This window comes from Terrapene carolina, unplaced genomic scaffold (assembly GCF_002925995.2).
Source record: "Terrapene carolina triunguis isolate 2854851 unplaced genomic scaffold, T_m_triunguis-2.0 Scaffold68, whole genome shotgun sequence".
NCBI lineage: Eukaryota > Metazoa > Chordata > Testudines > Emydidae > Terrapene > Terrapene triunguis.
The window spans coordinates 47,965,207-47,983,891 of NW_020664419.1; the positions used below are offsets into that span (position 1 = coordinate 47,965,207).

The window sequence follows — 18,685 nt, forward strand, 5'->3', positions numbered from 1 at the left end:
TAGACATAGCCTGCACTGACAGAAGGAGTTTTTCCATTGGTATAGGAACACTACCTCCCCAAGCGATGGTAGCTCGGTTGATGGAAGGATTCTTACATCAACCTACCTGCGTCAACACTGGGGGTTAGGTTGGCATAGCTAAGGCACTCAGAGGTGCAGATTTGTCACACCTTTGAGTGACATAGGTATGTCAACCTAAATTTTAAGTGTAGACCAGGCCTTAGACATAGATGAAGCTGTGTCGATATTACAGAAACTAAAATGCTGATTTTCAGGCTCAACTTCCCTGTACTTAGGAAGCTCAGCATCTTTGAAAATCAAGTCATGTTTTTCTTTCAAATATGGAAGTGCTCAACGAGGGAGGAACAAAGAGAAGAAGGGAGAGCATGACAAACTAGCTGTGATTGGCTGCTCTAAGAATCAATATGAGGGAAACCCAAACAACCTGCCCTGGTGGGAAATAAATCTCAGACAACAAAGTAACAAAAAAGAAGAATATTAATTTTATTAAAATTGATACTTGATGAGTTTTTGCCACCGTTTCAAAAATGTTTTAGGTCTGATGACAGCTGTTGTGTAAGAAAACAAAATTTCTTTACTGTCATAGTAAGTGAATCTAGCTCTGTTAGCAATTTTACGTTATTTATGAATCCTAGGCGATATCATGCGAGAGATGAGAGGAGTCTCTGTCTCTCACTATAAAATGTTAAACATTTGATGATAACTTGTGGTCTATTTTTACAAATGGATGGTAGTTATAGAATTAATACATTTAGATTTTCAGTTCATGGGAACCAAGAACACTGCTGTAATCCTGTACATGTTAAACATAATTTCTTGTACGTTCTTGAAAAAGTCTTTCCTAAGGACCAAAGTAGAGAAAGAGTTCTGCCACAACAGGGTCAGCTCATGACTAGCCCAGTGTTAGCTGGAGGTTTACATATATTGGTAGGATAAACATTTTGCCACTCAGGGCATGTCAATCCTAGGTCAATTTACAGCCACCACGGTAATTATGCCGGTGGCTGATGTCCACACTACCCTCTTTCTGGTGGTGGTGCATGTCCTCACCATGAGCACTTCCACCGACTGAAAAGGGGCAGGGCTCTCAGCTCCATGCAGCTCCACACTGGGAGCCCAGCTACCCCATGGGCTTCTCGCCTCCCCGCTGGGAACGGAGGGGCAGCCGCCCAGGGCTTCTCACCTCCAGCGGGGCGAGCCACACTCAGAGGCCGGTTGGCTGCTGTACTCCTGGCAGGGAGCGGGGAGCCGGGATCCCAGGGGTCAGCAGGTGGGTGGCAGCCTGGCTTTGAGCGGAGCCTGGGGAGCTGGCTTTCTAGAGATTTCTAGAGCTGTGAAATTGACATGACAGCTAACAGCCAATGTAAGGAACGCAGTGTCTACACAGACACTGTGTTGCTCTAACTACACCTACATAAGCCCTATGCCTCTCGTGGAGGTGGAGTTATTATGTTGGTGTAGTAAGGCACTTACACTGGTGGGAGCAAAGCTGTAGTACAGACACTGACATAGTTAGGTCGACGTAAGGCAGCTCTGTAGTGTAGACCAAGCCTTAGAAAAAAGAAACTCCTTTGTGAAGAGGAACTTTACTATATGGATTAATTACAACTAACTTACTTATTGGTAGTTTAACATCTATATGGCAAGAAATTATCCTGCAATTTGCTTTCAAAGCTAATATTTCTTCGTTGGTTATAAAAGAACAGGAAGTTAGGACTTGTGGAATCTCTTTCCAGCTCAGGCACTGAGTAATAGTGTGATACGGGCAAATCACTGACCCTTTCTATGGTTTCTATGGTTGTGCATCTGTAAAATAAGTATAAAAATACTTTTCTATCCCATGTTCAATATACATAGAATACTTTGAAATCCTTGAATGGAAAATGCTGTAAAATTGTAAAATATTATGGCAAGAGTCACCAACTAGTGGTATTGCACATAGTCTTACAAGTTCTTAGAATGTGAACAAGTTTTTACTTTTTGAAGAAATGCAGTATTAGTTCTGTTATACAGTCTTCCTTTGAGAGAAGCTGTAGCAGGTAGCAAAGAATTTGCTCTCTGCTTTATTCTCTATAGTAGAGGCAATTCATGGGACAGAGTACACTTCCTGTCAGGGCCGGCTCCAGGCACCAGCGAAAGAAGCAGGTGCCTGGGGCGGCCAATAGAACGGGGTGGCACTCCATCCGTTATTGGGGCGGCACGTTGGGTCTCTGGCGGCAATTCGGTAGTGGGTCCTTCAGTCCTTTACTTCCCCTTCGGCGGCACTTCGGTGGCAGCTCAATCGGGTTTTCCTTTTTTTTTTTTTTTCTTCGCCACTTGGGGCGACAAAAAAGCTGGAGCTGGCCCTGCTTCCTGTGATTTGGGTACTGGTATGTGGATTGAGATTTCTGGAAGAGTGGATTACCTGCATGCTGTTAGTGACTGCCTCTGTTCCAGGACTGGTGTATATGTTTAAATAAAGCAGGTTACTCATAGAGCATACCCAGACTCCAGGTCATTGATTTCTCTTCCACTAGAGCTACAAGACCCCAGAATTCAGCTACCACTCAACAGAGGGTGACACTGATGTCAGAAGAAGGGGCAACAATATCAAATTTAATAATCAAAGTCTAAAGAAAATAATTGTTACAAAAATTAGAGTAATATATAGATGTCTTAGATGTTTTGATACACATTAGATTTGTTATTTTTATATTTAAATGGGAAAATATTGAATGTCTGAAGTTTCTAGTAATACAGTGTATGAAGAATGGAAAATGGATATACCATCCATCTTTGTGACCTTCTGCTAATTCTCTCCCCACAAAGCCAGCCTTAGTCCAGAAGTGTGGAGGACTTCTCTCTGGTCTTTCTCTGCTTCTAGTGGATGGCCAGTGCTGAAGCAGGGAATGTAAGATGTAAGGAGGATAAAACCATAGATATGTGGGATTTTACCTGGAGTTCATCTAACACACATGGCTCCCACTGGAGAAAAAAGTGTTCAAAACTACCGGTATTTCCTTCGTTTACTCGGACATATAACTTTTTGAGGGAAAATGCTTAACTGTATTGACAGTGTTTGGTTTGTGGCTTTCAGACTCCTGAGATCTCTTTAAAGCAGAATGCAAAAAATAGATTAACCAAGTGCAGCACATGCATCATAGAAACAAAATCCTGTACATATGTAAAGTGCATTCTAGATATTTCCTTATCCACTGTAGAAAAGCTAGTGCTAGGTTTAAAAGAATTCAAGATTTCCACAGCTGAGCTTCGTTTTTATAGTAATCCAGCCAAATCTGTAATTCTTCCCAGATACATAGAGAGGACACTCACGCTCAGGGCCAGTAGGAAAATTGAATATAACACACACAGCCATACACTGTTTATTTGCAGTAAATTAGATACCTTGATGCCAAACCCGCAAACAGAAAGATACTTTCATTTCAGACTGGTGGTCTTTAGGCCTCATGACTGGCGTGCTGACTCGGCTTGGCCTCTCCTTCTATGGCTGCAGTTTGCCATTCTGTGTGTTCAGTGCTGTATGTACTTGCAATTGATGGGATAGGGTTACAGATAGCGTGGTACTGGAATAGGGCTTCACTTGGAGTCATAAATAATGTTAATACGAATCATCTGTGTTATTTCTAAATGGGTCCCAAGTCAGAGAAAGGAAATACCAAGTTCATACATGGCCACCCTTTATGGAGAGTGCAAAAATCCTCCTTTTATATAAATTCATACATTTGTTTGCACATATTCACAAATACTTAAAAAAATATTTGTCTACAGTCATTCATATTTTAAATTAGGTCAGATGCTAGAGGTTCAGATTTGACTACTGCAGTAGCACTCTGTAGCATGTGTGCTAATGGTTCTGCCTGGTTTGTCCATAATATGGCTAGGTTGCATGTCCTTGTATCTATATGGCAAAGGTAATCAAATCCATATATAAGCAACTATTTAAAACCTCTTACTCTACATATGTACATCTTTCAACTGTAAAATCAACCATTTTGTTTTTCCAAAGAGGAAATAAATGGGTGAATTATCATGCCAGCAATGGCAAGTTACACAGCATAGAGCAGTTTTCTGTATTAAATATATATCAATGCTTCTCTCATTTTTAAAATAGTTGCTAAAACTGACAGGTCAGACTTACATCAGCATTGGCCTACAGCTGTAAAACCTGCAGTCCTTACTCAGGCAAAGCTTGCATTAATCTCAAGGATGTTGTATATGAGTAAGGGGACTACAGGATTGCACCCACAGGCCTGCCTGCAGGTCTAATCCAGCATGTACCTCCTGACATCAGCATCAGTAGTCCAACAAAAAAGACAGAAGTCTACTTAATGTGATAACTTTCCTCACAATGTTCTGTTCGTGTCATGTCTGGGTATAAGAGTAACCTTACTGCATAGAGCTTACATGGTAGCACTGAAGTGGTGCCTAATCTATTTTTTGAGCCTGCTGCGCTGGGATAAATTTAACCCCAATTGTGAATTGTGTTGAATATTGCCCACTGGGAGTACTTCTCAGGGAGTAGTTTATTTCAGATTGTAACTTTTTTTTTCTTTGCAGAATATTCATGTGTTTTACTCTGCATTGTTTGTAAACAATCAAAAATTGAGCTGTGTTGCTTAATTTTGCCTGTCCACCTAAGGGTATGTCTACATAGCAACTGGGCAGTTTGAGTCACAGTGCAAGTAGATGTACATGCACTAGCTCTGCTCAAGCTGGCATCTAAAAATAGCAGTATAGCCATGGCAGCTGCTCTGGCTATCCACTTCCTGGGTATATACTCAGGACTTAACCAAGCTGCTGCCCATGCCACCATGGCCACGCTGATATTTTTAGGCACTAGCTGGAGCAGAGCTAATGCACATATGCCTACCTGAGCTGGGAATTACCCCTCCCAATTGCTGTGTAGACTTGCCTTAAGTCACATGATATAGCTTCTGTTCCCAGATTGGATGGTTGTACAGGAATTTCCAGTTGAATACAATTCCAACTGAACTGTTCTTGCAAATTTAAAATCCATTTTGTGTGGATATTCCCACGTACAACTCTAAAATTATTTTTCTGTAGCCCACATTTATTATTACTGTTTGTTTGCTTAGGTCCATCACTCTAGCATATGTGGAGAGTGATTACAAAAAGTTGCTTATATGTGTCCAAGTGATAAATAATCCCAATGAGGTGCAAACTGATCAGGGTTATTCCCATAATGCAAATCATTTCTGAATGTGTGATGGTAACATTTGTTGTGATGCAAATACTAGAACACCAAATTATTTTCTTTTTAAATATTTATAAAAGCAACTTTTCTGCATTCATCTCATCCCTTTGTCTTTCAATTGATTGGATACCGAACTTTCTGTGGAAAGACAAGTTTGTAGTGTTTAGGAGCTGAGCTTATGAAGGAAGCACTGTTGAATCTCCTGCTGTTTATCCTCAGTTTACCTGACAGCTGATTTCATGGTGGTTGGATATCAGAAACATATCAGAAAAAATAATCATTACTTAATTGAGTGGTCACACAAATTGTTGCTGAAATCCCTCCAAACACTTTTTGTATTGAAACAAGTTTTTTGATTACACAATATGTGCAGACCGAAGACTATATCGAAACTATTTTATCTCAAATATGCCTGAACTGTCTTTGTTTACTAAATAACTTAATCTTTTTATACTCCTTGACCTCAAAGTCAAAACATCTTGCTCAGCTAACAAGCGTATAAATGACATTGGCTTGACAACATTAAATACTGACAGTCTGGTGTGCCCAGATATTGCCATTTGCAATCTTGTTTGATATGGAGGATGTGGACGTGTTTATTCAAAGATTTTAAAGATTAAGCTAGTAAACAGTGAAGACAGTATGGCACACACCCGTTGGTGATAAAATAAGTTGTTCATTTTTCAGTCTTGGCCTATTTTTAAGCAGCTGTATTTAAAGTCGAATATAGTGCTTTCCATAAATTCATTACTTAATATGAGTACGGGGAGAGTGATGAGCTATGTATTGATTTTTCAGCTACTATGTACATGTAGAATTCAAAGGAATCACTACAGCAAGTTGTAAATAAGTTGTATTGCTAAACGGTAAAAAATCTCTGCAAAGATAGTAGATAGTCTGTGTAATCATTTGGGTGAGGCTTTTACTGCATAGATGGTTTGTTGTAGTGAGGACAAAGCTCCATTCTTCTCATTCTCAGTTGACACATAGTCCCTCAGAGCAGGATGTAGTCAGGAGAAAATCTGGCTCACAATATTTAGCTCGGTAAGGGGCCTATAGGGAAAAGCCTACCGAAAGCAGAAATAAGTAAAAAAAAGAACTTTTGTTAATCTCTTCAAAATAACTAGTTTTCTCTCATGATTTATACAGACATCTTGAACTTACTGAGTATTGAACTCTGTGTGTACATGTTCAACATGTTGCACTTGGGGGGGGGGGTTGACCCTCATTTACTTATAGTATCTTACAAAGAGAGTTATTTTGATTTTACAGGCATTCCTATGACGCTCATCATCATAGGCGCTGACTCCATGGGTGCTCCGTGGCTGGAGCACTCACGGGAAAAAAATAGTGGGTGCTCAACACCCACCAGCAGCCCCCCACCAGCTCCTCCCCCACCCCACCCCAACGCCTCCCACCCTCTGTCAGCCTCGCCGGTCAGCACCTCCCTCTCCCTCCCAGCACCTCCCATCCACTCCAGATCAGCTGTTTAGCAGTGTGCAGAAGGTGCCTGGGGGGGGGGGAGAGTGAGGACTGGGTGTGCTCAGGGGAGGGGGCGGGGTGGGAGTGGGGGTTTGGGGAAGGGGTGGAGTGGAGTGGGGGTGGGACCCAGGGGGAGTGGGCGTCGAGCACCCCCTGGGAAAGGACAAAGTCAGCGCCTGTGCTCATCATCATCATATCTGAGTATTTCCTATATACTAATGAATTTATTCTCTAGATTGGAAAATATCATGATCCCCATTTTACAGTTAGAGAACTGAAGCAAAGGTCAATTAGATGACTTGTACAAGGGCATGCAGGGAGTCTGGTAGACTGGCAATGGAACTCTGATTGCCTTTATCTTTAGCCACAAGTCCATCCAACTTCATTTCCAGCTGGTTTCCTTATTTTTCCAGAGTGCAGGTAATAAGTGTCTCAATTCAACTTTCAGGCATTTATTTTAGCTTGTCTTGATCCCAATCCTGGTTTCACCTACAAACTCCTGTTGGCTTCAGACATCTGATCAGGACAGCATTTGTTAACGGGGGATTTTGAGTACACATGGAATGCAGGCTCAGCCTCTTTACTTACTGAAAGATGTAGAATATTGTGGCTGTAAGATTGTGTGTCTTCCACATTCTTAAGTACAAATTTATGGGCTTGATGCAGAACCCACTTGGTGTAATCCTACAGCCTGTGTTATATAAGAGGTCAGACTAGGGGATCATAATGGTCCCTTCTTGTTGTAAAATCTCTGAATCAAAAAAACACTTGATATTTGACTTTAATATTCTTTGCTGCTACTGTATGGAATAGCGCTACCTGCTGAATCTTTGCTTTATGGTTTATGGTTTCCTTTTCCCATCCTTCAGTTCCTTCATTTCTTCCTCAGTCAGCTACATGAGCCTTTTGGCAAAGAAAGTAGACCCCAGAAACTCCTGAAGGACTCTGTTTAAGGAGATTGAACTTTACAAGCCATTTTACTCCATCTGTGATTGATAGTCACACTTTCAGAAGAACCTTTATTGGAAAGAATGTGAGCAGAAGCAGCTGTAACAGAATCGTGTTACAAAATCATTTTTCTTCTTCGAGTAATGTCCTTGTGGGTGCTCCACTTCAGACGCTCATGCGCCATCAGTCAGAGATTTTAAGTAGCGGTGCCTGTTTGACCTGCACATGTGCTCTATTCCGCACCATAACTAGATAGAGCTGCACAGGCAAACCACCCTCAGTTCCTTCGCAACCGCCTCAGCCTGAGATGGAGCCTCAGCAGTGTCCAAGCTGAGCTTACCTCAATTGCAGTTTTTCTCATAGTTTTATTTAGCTTAGCTAGTTATAATAGTGGTAGTTAGTAGTAGTTTAAAAAAATTGTTGTAAGGACTTTAGATTGCTGGGAGGGTATGCCCAGCTCTCTAGTTTTAAACATTGCCCTTTGTGCCAGGAGGTTTACCCAGTGAGTGACTGGCACTCCTGGGCTGTCCATTGCCCGAAGGAGTCACCTGTCCCTCAAAAGTGTAATTTTTGCCTGGCCATAAAATTGAGATCCAGAAAGAACCGGGAGATTAAGACGTGCCTCCTTATGATGGAGAGCTCCCTCTTTCTGTCTTCTGACCCAGACCAGGGGATTCCCCTCTCCCCCTCTGTACACCAGTCTCCAAACAAGTCAACTGTCAACTCAGCTCAATACTCCTCTACAACTTCTAAGAGGAAGACTCCAGAATTCCCTCAAAAAGACTCTGGGAAATGGAGCTTAGGTTCCCCAGATAGGGAATCTCAAAGAAACCCCGGTCACTGATTGAGACGACTGCTTCAGCACCTGCTGATCCCCAACTTGGTATCCATGAGGCTTCAGGTTTCTCAGGTACTGTGAGCATCAGTAAACCCAAAGAATCTAAGGGTTCTGTCTCAGGAGGATCTTCATTATTGTCAGGGGATCGAATCAACAAAGATAAGAGGACAACCTCTTCTAAGCTGGTCCCAGTAGAATCAGCCAGGCACTCGGTACCTAACATTTCAATACTGCAGAAGACCAAGCTAGCAGCTAGTGGATTCTCCTCAGGGAGCATAAAGCCTACAGTACTGCCTGCTCCATCTGCCACAGGCTTTTGTCAGGCTGCCACCTGTGTATCGACCACCATATTGGTACCTCATAAGTTTACATTTTCATGAGACCTTGCAATAACAGAGATGCCTGACTCCCCTTTGTTTGGTACCAATCCGTTCTTGATACCGAGGACCTCTAGGTCTCCAGACATTCACTTGATACTGACAGCGCCACCATCTTTTTCTCCTGGTGCTCCACCTCTACAAAGTGATGTTGAAGATGACAATGATGGTGATTTCTCATTGGTCTCACAAATGTCAGTTCAGGGCTCCTCTCCTCACTATCAGACGGAGATGGAACATATTTGTGAAAGACACTCTCAAGCTCCATCCCAGTGCTATGAGCACTCTTGGGTGCCCTCACCTATATCATATGGCCCCTCTAATTGGAAGTACGGGGATCCATGGGCGGTTTACTGCCAACAATTCTCTAGGACCCCTAGCATCACTCATCGCCATGATACGGGTAGACAATTCCCCCCACATGCTCTCTCTCAGAAAAAGACCTTATCCAAAAGAAGAGACCTTTGAAAACAGGAGGCAAGAGTAGTCAAGGAGGTCATCCCACCAAACAACATCTCTTCTTCATCCCCAGATGAAGCAGTCATGCCTCCCCCACCATCCCTGGCAGACAACTTCAAATGGTTCCAGGACCTCATTAAAAGGATAGTGGACTCCTTACAAATTCCACTTGGGGAGGTTAAGGTGTTACAATATATTCTGCATACAACATCATCTTTCCAAATTGCACTACCTATTAATGAGGTGCTGCTGAATCCTGCAAAAATAATCTGGCATACCCCAGCAACAATACCATCCACCCGTAAAAGGGCTGATAATAAATAGTATGTTCCAACTAAAGATTAGGAGTTTCTGTTTTCTGATCCCTGTCCCAACACCCTAGATGTCAAGACTGTAAATGGATATGTAAGGCAGCACCATGCTAAATCAATGCCATAGAATAAAGGTCAGAAGTGTCTCAATTTATTTGCTCGCAAATTATATTTGTGTGAGACACTGCAGTTTAGGATCTCTGACTATTAGGCATTGATGTTGAAATATAATCATGCCCACTACTCAAAGTTCAATTTATTTATTGAGCATTTACCACCAGAGCAGAGGACCAATTCCAGGCAATCATGACAGAGAGTCAGCTCCTCACCAGAACATCTCTGCAGTCCTCTCTGGATGCCACTGACATAGCTGCTTGCTCTATTTCTATGGCTGTAGTCATGAGAAGGGCCTCCTGGCTTCAGCTATCAGGATTTCTGAGGGAGGTTCAAAATACAGTTGATGACCTTCCCTTTGATGGCTTAAAATTGTTTGCAGAAAATACAGACGAGTCTCTTCATATATTAAAAGACTCCAGGGCCACTTTGCGGTCTCTGGGAATTTACATGCCTGCACATAAAAGGAAATCTAGTAAGTCCTAGACAGCACAGAGATCTTGTTCTGCTCAATTCTTTGGCTCCCAGAGACCTTATGAACCCTAGCAAAAGAGGCAGAGGTTTCAGAAAAGGAGACCATCTGAGACACAGACATCAGCCTTGCAACCCTCATTGCCAAAACACCAATTTTGTTGGGGTTATTGAGTTACCCTCCCCCCTTTTTCCTTACCAGCTGCAATGGTTCACAGCCAGTCCCCAAGGCAAGGAAGACATTTCTCACTTCTGACAAGCTTGGGAGCATATCACTATGGACATAGGGTTTTGGAGATCGTATCAGCAGGATACTCCATCCACTTTGCTTCTCTCCCTCCATCCAACCCCCCTTCCCTTTCTCTCTTCAGGGATTCCTTTCATAAATGCCTTTTAAAGCAGGAAATAGAGTCCCTCCTGAACCTTAGCAGTACAGAATCAGTTGGGAATGAGATTTATTCCAGGTACTTCCTGGTTATAAAAAAGAACAGCGGGTGGAGACCCATTCTAGATCTAAGGCTCCTCAACAGGTTTGTGAAGATACAGAAGTTCAAAATGGTAACACTTGCAGCAATAATACCATCATTTGATCTAGGGGATTGGTTCTCAGCCCTCAACCTACAAGATGCATGTTTCCATATAACGACCCACCTCTCCCACAGAAGGTCCCTATGTTTCACTCTAGGTCAAAACCACTTTCAATACAGAGTGCTTCCCTTCAGACTCTCTTTTGCTCCCAGAGTGTTTTCGAAGTTCTGTCAGTGGTAGCGGTTTACCTTCACAGAGGAGGAATCCCAGTATTCCCATACCTTAATGATTGGCTGCTAAAGGTTTGCTCCTACAGTGAGACCTAAGTGGCCCCTCAGAAGGCCACAGAACTGTTTCTCAGCCTGAGACTGCAGTTCAACATTCAGAAGTCCACCTTGGTCCCAGTCCAAAGCTTGGCATTCATAGGAATCTGCCTCAATACAGTAGCCACCAAAGCCTTCCTCCCAACACAGAGGTTTACCACCCTATTGAATTTAGTCTTTATAGTCCAAATCAGCTCTCAGACACTGGTTAAAAACTGTCTTCAGTTGTTGGGGCTTATGGCAACTGGGACTTTTGTGATAAACCATACAAGGTTGCAGATGTGCTGCAGAACTGTTTATTTGGCAGGCAAACACAGCTTGTACAAACTACTCTCAGTTCCTACTGTTCCTACTGGAAAGACCCTCACAACATTTGCGCAGGAATCTCCTTCACTCAACCATTCCTAATGATGATGATAACATAAGAACAGCTGTACTGGGTCAGACCAAAGGTCCATCTAGCCCAGTATCCTGTCTACCGACAGTGGCCAATGCCAGGTGCCCCAGAGGGAGTGAACCTAACAGGTAATGATCAAGTGATCTCTCTCCTGCCATCCATCTCCACCCTCTGACAAACAAACAGAGTCTAGGGACACCAGAGGCATCTCTTTTGGGATGGTAACCCATCTGGATACATTGCTCAAGGCAGGTGGTCATCTCACGAGAGCATTCTGCACATCACCTTGCTGGAACTTAGAGTGGTCAGCAATGACAGTCTTCATTTTATGCCATTGATCAGGGGAAATATGTGAAGATCATGACAGACAATATGTCATGCATGTTTTATATCAACCATCAAGGAGGAGTGAGTACCCCCAGTTCTGCTTGACAGGCGGTCTGGAATGCCATTCCTTGGGGGAGGTGCCTTTCTCCTTGGTTGGACGTTGGGTCTGTTGTATGCATTTCCTCCAACTCCTCTAAAATCCAAGGTGTGATCAAGATAAGGAGACAAGGTCAGAGTTATTCTGGTGACTCTAACTTGGCTAAGACAGATGTGGTTTCTTACCTCGTCCAGTTGGATGCTTGTCAACCAATTACCCTTCAGGCAGTCCCTCATCTTCTCTCTCAGGTCAAATTTTTCACCCCATCCTCAGGGTTCTTTGCCTCAAAGCATGGATGATTGATGTCTCCTGGGGTTAGAAACAATGTGTTCTGAGGAAAAAAGAAGAGTATTTTTACGTAGTAGGAAGAAGTCTCCCCATAATACTTAGCTACAAAAGTGAATGAGATTCAGTCACCGGTGTGACCTAAAACACCTTTCATCTGCATCCTCATCACTGTACGATATACTAGATTACACCCTAGACCTGAAAAAGTCAGGGTTGTCTTTGAATTCCATTAGAGTACATTTGGCAGCTATTACAGCCTTCCATTTCCCGGTAGAGAGTTTTTCAGTGTTTGCACATCAGAAGATAGTGATATTTCTCAAGGGGCTGGGGAATATTTTTCTATGAGTCACATGTCCTATCCCAGTTTGGGACCTCAACTTGGTGCTTAGATGCCTTACGAGACCTCCCTTTGAGCCACTGGTGACCTGTTCTCTTCTTGACTTATCTATGAAAACAGCCTTCCTGATAGCCATTACTTTTGCTCTGCGTTGGGGAGATAAAGGCTCTGATGGCATATCCCCACTTTACAGTATTTTTCAAGGACAGGTCACATTGCGACCACATCCCTAATTATTACGGATGTCCTCTGATTTGCACATTAATCAGTCTATTGATCTTCCAGTTTTCTCTCTTAAACTACACCTGAATCAGGAGAATGCATTATTACATACACTCGATGTCAGAAGGTCATTAGACTTTTAGTTGGCCAGGACTAAGCCATTTAGAAAATCTCCTAGATTGTTTGTGTCCATTGTGGACGGATCTAAGGGATCTCCAATTTCCAAGCAAATTCTCTCTAGATGGACATCTGACTGCATTACCTTTTGTTATGAGTCTCATGATCTCTAAGCTCATTCAAGAGTACTAACCCATTCAATAAGATCTTTCTACTTCAGTTGCCTTTCTTAAGAACGTTCCCATTGCTGAAATATGTAGTGCCACAACTGGGACCTCCATACTCACCTTTTCTAAACATTATGCAATAATTAATGACTTAGCTTCTGATGCTATGTTTGGCTCTACTGTATTATCTTCAATTTTGGACTTGACTGTGAAGCACCTCCTCCCCCATCCTTAGAGGGTACTGTTCAGTAGTCACCTGAAGAGGAGCAATCATAGGGACACGACTCGAAGAAGGAGAGGTTACTCACCCTATGCAATAACTGTAGTTCTTCGAGATGTATGTCTGTATGGGTGCTCCACTCTGCTATGGAGCATTCCAGTAGGAAAGGAACTGAGGGGGTCACCCACGCAGCTCTAAATAGCCACGTTGCAGAGCACAAGGCAGAGTAGAGTGTATGTTGGGCCGAACAGGCACTGCTACCTAAAATCTCCAATCAAAGGCTCATGGAACACATATGCACCTGAAATGAAACATCCTTAGGGACACACATCTCAAAAAATTAGTTACTGCATGGGGTGAATAACCTCTCCTTTGGGGTTTGTTTAGAATTTAATGAAACCATAGAGAGAGATACTAGATTAGGTGCTAAAATACAATGGAGATGAGCACAGAATAAAAATCTAGATAGATAGGGACTGACAGCACTGGATCCACCTTGAAGTCTTCTATCCGTAGCCGAAGTACACCACCCACGACAGCAGTGCAACCTTCTTCCACACTGCCCAACTAATCTAGCTCAATCCTGATCTACAGGAACCATCTCAAGGGATGAGAGGATAGCTTGTTCTTCATCACCATTCATTCCTCCCCAGATTGAGAGCAAGGTTGCCAGATAGATCCATTTGTGGCTTTATAAAATAGATGTTTGTTTACAGGAAGCTGGACCGAGACAATAAAAGTTATTGCACATAGTATCGTTTTTATGCTTGGTATTTCAAAGCAAAATCACACAAAGATTGTAAACTGTCACTGAATATTTTTGTCATAAAATATTTATTTAAAAGAGACCATGTGATTTTTAACAGAAATATACACACAAATGCTGTATTGTTAGAGATTAGCCATCTGGACTTCATAATCCAGCAGGTAAACAAATGGCCCAGGATCTGTGGCAGCTCTCAGGTTATTATTGATCATAACAACATTAACATTTCTGGAGGTATCTCTTTGCTTCATCACATTTCAAAGTCTCTGCTCATTTTGTTTTCACGTGTTTAAATATTTATTTTGACCTTTTGCCTCCTGGTATAGCCTCCTGGCTTGCTGGACCATCCAAACCAAAATACACCAATGTGATCTTAATGGCCTCACTGATTATATAAACATGCTAAATAAACAGTTCACACAGAATGAAAGACCGAGTCCTTAGTAATATTGTGGTGACTTTTATCCATTTTAAATTGTCCATACAGGTAGAAGCCGCTTTGTGATGTACCAGCTGGTTTTCAAGATCTCTCACCTTAAATCATTGCCTGCATCTAAATTTGTGGTGATCATTCATATAAAAACAGAAATGCATTATCTCTTTTGTTTGTAGGTGCTGCTGGAGTATCACCTGGTCTTCTTGGCTTATTGCTGCCTGCCATTGGTGTCCTTGCCTACTTAGAATTCTGAATGTCTCTGGATTTATCTTGTCCTCAGCCCAGTGTAAAGGACACCCTTCAAACCTGTGAGGACTACTATTCTTTTTGACTCCTGGCACCATCTTAAGCCAAATAAATTACACTTTAAAAAATTACCCTACTGATTTACTATGAACTTTAAGAGGATTGAGGCATCTAGGAACTCCTCCATCAAGCGAATCTACTTTTGAAAGGATAAGAAATGATTTTTAACTTGTTCCGATATGCCTTATAAAACACTTATGCTGATTTGTGACAGTTGCATGATTTGGTCCAATGGGGCAAGTTACAGTGTTAAAATCCAATAACATAGGCTGTACAGTGAAAGTAAAATCACCATACATAGGTGCTTTAACTTGAATAACAAATTGTGAAATATAATAGAGATTGAAATGTTGATTGTGTGTGGTAAATGTAAGAGTAATTACGTCTGTCTGTACTATCCTATATGTTTTGTGTACTGCATATTTTTGAATGGCCCTACTATCATTTATGAGATTTCAGGTTTTTAGGGATACAGTCAAAGCAAAGACATTGAATTCATTTTTAGAGCTTTTTTTCTTGAAGCAATTGAATATACTTTGGGAGCATTTGAGCATACTGGGTTCCATTACAAGGAATTTTTATTTTAGATGCATTTGGGAGTTTAATTTTGAATATTAACAGCAAAATTGAATTATAAGGATTTTCCAGTCCTTTACTTCCTATAACACAACATTTAAAAAAAATGCTCCTCAAACAAATTGTGATTTTCTTAATTAGTAATAGATTATTTCAATTTTATCATGCAAAGAACATCAGTGGCAGCATATACAGCTTGATACCATTTCTTTTACTCTGTTCAGGAATTATTGTTTAAATAATTCAGTCATCGCTGATTTTAAGTGTGAAATTCTGGCTTTTATACAAGCAGCATAATTGCCCCTCCTCGCTCAAGATATTGGAACAGCATGTTAAAAGTTTGAAAATGGAGGCCAGTATAGGATCAGCCACTGGAACATCAAACAATAGAATGTTTAAGTTGTGTTTTAAAACATTTATAATAATAAGCTAAAACATATACAGTAAAATGGCAAAAAGAAAGTAGCACGGTAACAAAAAATTATTCTGATTACTTTTTTATGCTGCAGATTCAAGTTTTTATTTTTCTTTAGTGAAGCCCTGCAGTTGGAAGAATATGCTTTTTTTTTTTCAATAGCTCGATATTATTCTACTATTCCTAGTGCTGTAAATAAGAGTTTAAAAGTTCTTAGACTATTTCCCTGTGTGATATAATGCTGAAAGTTATGAAGATGTTAAATGAAAGGCAGATCCCAGCTGGTCTGATTCTAAATGTCAACTATGGCTTTTGCAAAAATGGAAGTCTAATAGGAGATAGAGAATGTTTTTGCTCTGACTGTGTCTACACTGTTTCAGTGGTTTTTTTAAAGTTGTTAAAGAAGTGCATATTTCTTTCTTTTTCCATGGTGTGCTGAGAACTTAGTCTGAGTGTGAATGTTGAAGAAAAACGGTGATATTGAATCAGCTGGCTCAAGTAATAGTGCAATGTCTGATGCTTCAAGAATTATAAGCTTTGAATCATATTTTATTAGCACAACCTTGCTAGCTATTTAGAGATAGAGTTTATCTTTTTAGAACGGATACTGTAGAGGTCCATAATAATACTATTTACATGAAGCAAGAATAGGCCTATTAATACTTTACACCCCTTTCTTTAATTTGTATGATTTTGTACTATATATTTACCTGTAAAAGTTTAGAGTCTTCATTAAGAAATATCAATAATACTGTTCTAGTTTAATTCTTTGTTCCAAGATGAAACTTTTTTAAATAGGTGAAAGTGATAACTTCCCTATAGAGGAATGTCAAAAGTTATAAGAGCTCTCCTGAATTTCATAAACTGTATAGTTATTTGAAAGAAAAATGAGCTGTTTTCATGCGTAACAGAAACTAATACTCTGTAAGCCTTCTGTACAAAAGATTGTTTTATTTTGTTTTGTTTTTTATGCAGTATGACTCATTTTTATATAATGTACAACCACAACTAAATCTTTTGCCAAATGCATGATTGCCTTTTGCTTTTCTAATGTGTGATATAAGGAGCAAAACTGTTTAATTTTTGGATGAAAACGATCTGGAAGGTAAAACCACTTTTTTTTTAAAATCTGTAACACAGATGAGCTAGATTACAACATCTCACATACTGATCTGGTAATTCCAGATTTTTATTGTTTTACACAACTGTGTAAACTGGGACCTTCAGTTTCAAACTGCTGTCAACAAAACTAACTAATGTATCATCTGCTTTAAAACGCAAGGTTCATAATTAAAGTTTAGATAGACACATTTGTTGTTTCTTTATAGTTCAGGAAACTTGATATTAATACTACTTAATACTGATGAATTTTGAATTTGTTTTAGTTACTCTTTATCTTATTTTATTTTAATTTAGTAGAGCAGGACCATGCTTTGTCCTTTTTAAGAATGAAAAATAAATTATAATTAAATAAATGTATTAATGTTACTCAAGATGTAAAAGCTGTCTTTTGAATTTAACAGGAGATTTAAAAACCCAGCGGCTCTTTATTGGTTTGCTTAGGGGAAAATGGTGTGAAGAAACACCATTTTCACAGCTTTAATAACAGAAAGATTCTATTGTGAAATATTTTTGGAGCATCACCGAAGGGTTAACCAAGAAGAACAGCTGTGATCAGTAATGTTTCCCATTTAAACAGATTTATTACCAAGAGATCTATTTTCTAAAGCTGATCAAAAGGAGCCAAGTTTGGCACTGATGTACACCTTGTGCAATCCCATTGATTTCAAGAGGCAGTATCAGATGTAAGGGCTTCATCTGGTGAGATGCTAAGTGCCTCTTGAGAGGCAAATTCAGCATCTCAATGGGTTTGAATTAATATCACTAAATGTGGCAATAGGAGAAGTAGCACCTCTGTTAATGAAACTGGTGGTCATCTTGCAAATTTTTGTTCCTTTTTCTGTTCTTGCAACTGCTGGGAGTTCTGCACTTCCAACAAAGAAAGTAGGAGTCTGTCAGAGAAGAGTGTTCTTAACCTTTGTACAGTGAAATAGAAAATAATCTCCAATCGATCCAGTGTAAAATATGAACAGATCACTAATACATACAGTAATTATTTCTTTGTGAAATAATGAGCAAAGGAGTATCCATATTGTCAGCCTGATGGTATACATCAAGACAAGATCAAAGCTGCAGTCAGAGATACCGGGAACAGAAGGCTTCCATTGCTCTTGTTTGGGAAGTACTGTAATTTTTGTCCTGATTTTTCTTGGTTCTCCAGACTTCTGGGCTTGTGGCAATAGACAAGGAAAACCTTCATACTCCAACAGTATTGAAAGTCTGTGACTCAAGATCTGATGTTTCTAGCTTGATTGTGTCATGTCTTATTTCTTATTGGAAGTATCATTAAAATAACAACACCAGGTATTACACAGATGTTTCAATGAAGCTTTTGAAAGTTCCAAATATTTTTTTTTAATTCTGCTTTGGAATTTCTGTTTCAACTCACTGTAAAAACTCTGATTAAGGAGATTTTTCTGTAACTGTGTAAGGAAGGAGTAAAAAATACTGCAATTTTCAGCAGTTGTGTGTCCTATAACCTACATTTCACCTTTCATATAGGCCTTTCAGTGGAACTACTCTACCTGTGCTAGGCTATCAAAACCACAACAGAACCTTCCATTCAGGGCCAGCTCTGGCTTTTTTGCCGCTCCAAGCAAAAAAAAAATAAAAAAAATCGGGGCGGTGAGAACGGCAAAGCAGGAAAAAAAAACAACCTGCGGGGTGGCCGGAGCCAGGGTGCAGGGGGACTCCCTGCGCTGCAGACGTGCCCTGGCTAGTGGGGGGGAGGGAAAGGAAGAGGGGGAGAGAGAGAAAGGGAGCGGCCAGGGCTTCACTGGGGCGCTCGCCACGCGGCCCCGACCGCC

General features: G+C 40.8%; 1 protein-coding gene across 1 annotated transcript in view; it reads left to right on the plus strand.

The window, feature by feature from the left end:
* The window catches only part of CNTN1 (contactin 1), a 296,072-nt gene extending 278,894 nt beyond the window's left edge, over nucleotides 1-17,178 (plus strand). Inside the window, exon 23 of the mRNA XM_024201075.1 lies at nucleotides 14,638-17,178. Coding sequence (XP_024056843.1) covers nucleotides 14,638-14,714 — 77 coding nt within the window. The 3' untranslated portion in view covers nucleotides 14,715-17,178. The remainder of the gene's footprint in view (nucleotides 1-14,637) is intronic.
* The last annotated feature ends 1,507 nt before the right edge of the window (nucleotides 17,179-18,685 follow it).